The following is a 5,000-nucleotide window of genomic DNA, read 5'->3' as shown; positions in this document are numbered from 1 at the left end:
TGGCATCCAGCCTGTCAGTATATCTTCTAAGTCAAACCTCTCTACTTCAATTCAAAAGGCACTATCAAATAAGCACTTCTATGGCTTATACTGGCTGGATTAGTCACATATTGTCATTTCACTAGCATCTCACCTGGCTATGCCTTGCTAGGAGAGGAGATGGTGGTTATATGGGCTCGTACGTGCTGGCATTGTAGGGCCGCATTTTGCATCGCTTGACGTGATTTCGGAGATTGAAAGCCATCGATATGCGAACTCCGCAATATTGGCAATTTACAGGCTGTCGGGAGGGCCACCTTTTAGTGTCTTTCGGACTGCTGCCTGTCGACAAATTTAGTGCCATATCTGAAACAAGGCAAATAAGTATCAATCAGGAGGGATTATGAATAAGGTAATAACTAAGTCTTATTCAGCAGGGATGCAAATACTCGAGCAGGGAATGGTTACAAATGGAGCAAAATGTATAAAAGTACTTAAGGGACCAAAACTTAGGGTATGATGGCTCTAATCATTTTAGGTATATATGTAACATCTTGTAAAACTTCATTCCAGTATCGCTTCATTTAAAAACTAAAATCAATTAAAAATTTCAACATTCTCTTTTACGCTAATGGTGGCCAGTCGGTCTTTTGTTCCTTGTCTTCATTATTTCAGGCAGCCTCCTACAAGACACGAATATATAATACTAATGCTTACATCTCCATGCTTTGCAGTCTATCATTAGGGTCGACATAACACGTGAACCCATATAATCACATTCTGGACATGAAATACCAGTATGGAATCTAAGTGAAAACACTAATAGCATTCACTTATGGGAAGTCATTCCAACTAAGTTCTCAAACTTAAAAAAAAAAGTCGTGCAGCTCTAAATAATCTACAATAGAGAAAATATGTTTGTTGAAAATTCTTATCCGGCAATAATACGAGTGCAAAATGCCAGTTTCATCTCATACTCATATATGAGCATAAATAATGAAAAGAAACTAAAATCTCAAGACAAACAATATCACAACCCATAAGAAAACATCAGACAAAGTTTCCTATCAGAGTCCTTCTTTAGGTCTGATGAGATTTATAAAATGTCTGATTTTCCAAAATGAGCAGATTCCAGTTTACACACTGACTATTGAAAAAGAAGAAGGAAAAGATCTATATAAAAAAAAAAAAAAAAAAAAAAAGGGATAGAAATAAATTGGCTTACCTGCAATCAAATGTCAGCGACTTTAAAGCCACTTCTCAGTGTTTGACTCTGTTAACACTAAGAGCCTTACCTTTGAAACTGGTGACATGCACTATGCTTCCATGCTTAACTCCAAACATTCATTTTTCCCGAATACTCATAAAAATATTAAGGTAGTGACTAATGAATGCTTGTATTCCTCAAAAAATTATTTAATGTTATATGTTAAAACAATATAAGGCATACATTCATATAGTCAACTTTCATACTCAATATATCCATAGACATTATATTTTCTATGCCCATTTCACTCATCCCTTTTTCAAAGACACATCAAGTATATTATTTTATCTAAAACACTTGCATACTTCTTAATGCTGTATTGATAAAACACCATAGAACACTAAAATGTCATCAATCACAAACACACACACACACACACACACACACACACACACACACACACACACACACACACACACACACACACACACACACACACACTCAAGTATTCATTCCCTCATGTACTCATCCACATAAACATGTGCTCACAAATGCACACATACATGTGCACATATTGTACACAAACACTCAGTCATCACAATAGTCCTTAACATATTTTATCTTTCACCTTCTTGCAAGATAAGAGATAAATTTTCAAGTTTTCTTCTCTTTCTTTTTCTTTTTAATGGCTATCAACATCATCCATTTTTTTGCATTTTCTCTGTCTATAGACATGCTAGTATGAGTAATGTATGTGTTAACAGGTTAAAAGATTATGTTATTTTTCTCTTTTTTGTTGTTAACCCAGTCACAACGGGGGCATTCCACCCTTGCATGTTACAATGCCGGGGCTCTCAAACGCATAGGCCTAAATCAGTTAAATAAACGACGCCGTATGATGTCCCTCAGCGAACGGGCCTTGAATGCGCGGTACCGTAGTGTACCACCCGTCCAGAGAGGGTTAATATTGGAAACAATGTCATTTTACCAAACATACATTACATCACAATAACAAACAGAATAACCCATCTTTGTTACTTATTTCCCCCCTCTAACAAGGTTAGTGATGTCTATCAATGAGTGCACATTTGGTATTCCTAAAATTTTCTGCTACAGGTATTTTCCTGGGGTCAGATCACTTCCACACTGCATTTTTATTTTTCAAAATGTAGACTATCTATTCCTTCAGTTGTGTACCAAATGCATCATACTAAATGCTTATTAAAATCACCCTGCTAATATATCATATATTGCTTCATAAAATCATACCATAAGTCAAGAAAATAATAGAAAACATCTTAACCTGCCCACCCCAGGCCAAACATTTTCAGATGTGACCCATTTTAGAATGATTAAGCTTGCATATTCCAAACCCATAAATGTTGTGTTATATTCTTTAAATACGCCCAGTCGTTTCTCCTTATAACTGATTCTAAAAAATAATTTCCTTGAAAACAAAATGCCCAAAGACAACAAAATAAAATCATAAAAACAAAACTATGAAATCTCAGTTTTATTATCAAACTGTATTAATAGCAAACAGCATACAAAATATCTGAACAAAGCAATTGAAAATATGCAATACTTTAGAAAGAAAGAAAAAAAAATTATGTAACAAAATGTAAAAAATATTTTTCATTCCATTCATGAAAAATTGCATTTACAAAAATGTATCTAGCAAATTAACATTTTCAGGAAGGGAATCAGTGCTATAACAAATAAACTTATATTAATGGACAAACTGATACAAATAAAGTTTCTCATTTAACAGTATGTTTCATAACTCCAGATCTATATGATTAACTCTTAAAGTTTTCCATTATCTAAATATCTTCAAATGGTAGTCTAGTTATCTATCTATTTTTAGCATAAGTAGATATTCTTGAAATTTTCTGTCAAATAATATATTCTAGAAAATTCCCTTACACTGCTGGAGTATGAGACATACATCATAGTAACATACTTTCACAAGAAGCACAGCACAAGCATACAAAACTTTGTCATTTAGGATTAACAGCATTAAATATCTACCACTGATTATATTGCATTTTATGACATCAGTTATTAACAATAACAAGAACACAATTTTGTATAAATAAAGACCTTACTATGTTTGCCAAGTTTTTGTATGTACATGAACAGGACAATATTGAGAATTATATTATTTCTATATAAGAACACCACTTTCATAATTTAACTAATAAATTATTCTTATCACAGATATACAAGATTTTAAATGTTGCAGGAGAGCTAAGAGGAATGTTTAAAGCAGTTGTCTGTAACAAAATACAAACAAAAAACATTCAAACAAACAAACAAAAATACTTAAAAAAAAAAAAAAAAAAAAAAATATATATATATATATATATATATATACATATATATATATATATATGTATGTATGTATGTATGTATGTATGTATATATATATATATATATATATATATATATATATATATATATATATATATATGTATATATGTATATATGTATGTATGTATATATGTATATATGTATATATGTATATATGCATATATGCATATATATATATATTATATATTATATATATATATATATATATATATATATATATATATATATTATATATATTAATATATATATATATAATATATATATGTATATATGTATATATGTATATCTGTATATATGTATATATGTATATGTGTATATATGTATATGTGTATATATGTGTGTATATATGTGTGTATATATGTGTGTATATATGTGTGTATATATGTGTGTATATATGTATATGTGTGTGTGTGTATATATATATATATATATATATATATATATATATATATATATATATATATATATATTATATATATAAATAAATATATATATAAAAAAACACTTGTTCAAAACAATTTCAAGACTTCCTATACGTAAAAGTAATGTAACAATAATACAAAAAAATACTCAAATACTCAAAAAATGTGTTTCCAACAACTTTTCAGCATATTTCTGCCAATTACCAGACATCCACTGTAAAAAAAAACATTTCTATAACTCTCTATTCTAGTTCATTTCAAACACTGAAATGGCATGTTGCCCATATCGGTGAGATTGTAAAATAAAAGAACAAAAGAAAAATAAATAAATAAACAAACTTAAAATTAAGATATTAATAACCCACTTGACCATAAATCATGTATGACATTAGCATCCTTCACAGCCAATAGTGAACAGACACTAGCCTAAGACCTATTTTTGAGTGACAGTATTTTACACTTTATATTTAAACAATATCAGATATAAATAATATTCAAGAATCATTCCATACTATCACTTATATATACATATCACCATATAAACCACAGAGGTAATACAAGACCTAAACAAAAATAGAGAAAAAAGATATATCATCTCTTAGAAACTTTTAACACACCATTAAGGCACTGGAGCAATACAGATCACAATTAAATATGTAATTGGAAGAATTAATTCTCCTGGAGACAATTTACAATGCACTATACCCTACCCTAAAAGCTATCATCCTTTTCAACTAGACTGTAGAAATAAGACACTGAATAAAAGATGACGGCTAATAAATACTGAACACAGTGCTTGTGCTTAAACATGTGGCCTCATCAACGCCACTACACTTGCAATGTTATAAAACATTCAATTAACATCTAAGTCAGTCAATCATTCATCTCTGACATGACATGCATCTTTGTAAATGCAATCCTGAAAGATAATTCAGGATTTGTGACCTTCAGGTGACAAAACGGGACGGGAGCAGATCTACTAGGAAGTTTACTGATCAAAATATCTCTATAATATTAAA

General features: G+C 30.2%; 1 protein-coding gene across 2 annotated transcripts in view; it reads right to left on the bottom strand.

Annotated features, from left to right (window-relative positions):
• Window positions 1–5,000, bottom strand: part of LOC122267743 (uncharacterized) — an 86,763-nt gene that overhangs the window by 7,437 nt on the left and 74,326 nt on the right. Inside the window, exon 7 of one of the 2 annotated variants that reach the window (XM_086536212.1) lies at window positions 134–345. The exons of the other annotated variant lie outside the window; for it this stretch is intronic. Coding sequence (XP_086392338.1) covers window positions 167–345 — 179 coding nt within the window. The 3' untranslated portion in view covers window positions 134–166. The remainder of the gene's footprint in view (window positions 1–133; window positions 346–5,000) is intronic. 2 annotated transcript variants of the gene reach the window in all.

Source organism: Penaeus japonicus, unplaced genomic scaffold (genome assembly GCF_977035675.1).
Source record: "Penaeus japonicus unplaced genomic scaffold, GWHDUDI00000001_assembly GWHDUDI00000004, whole genome shotgun sequence".
In the NCBI taxonomy this organism is placed as follows: domain Eukaryota; kingdom Metazoa; phylum Arthropoda; class Malacostraca; order Decapoda; family Penaeidae; genus Penaeus; species Penaeus japonicus.
The sequence above is the reverse complement of the archived record's forward strand: the minus strand, read 5'-3'. Positions and strand labels throughout refer to the sequence as shown.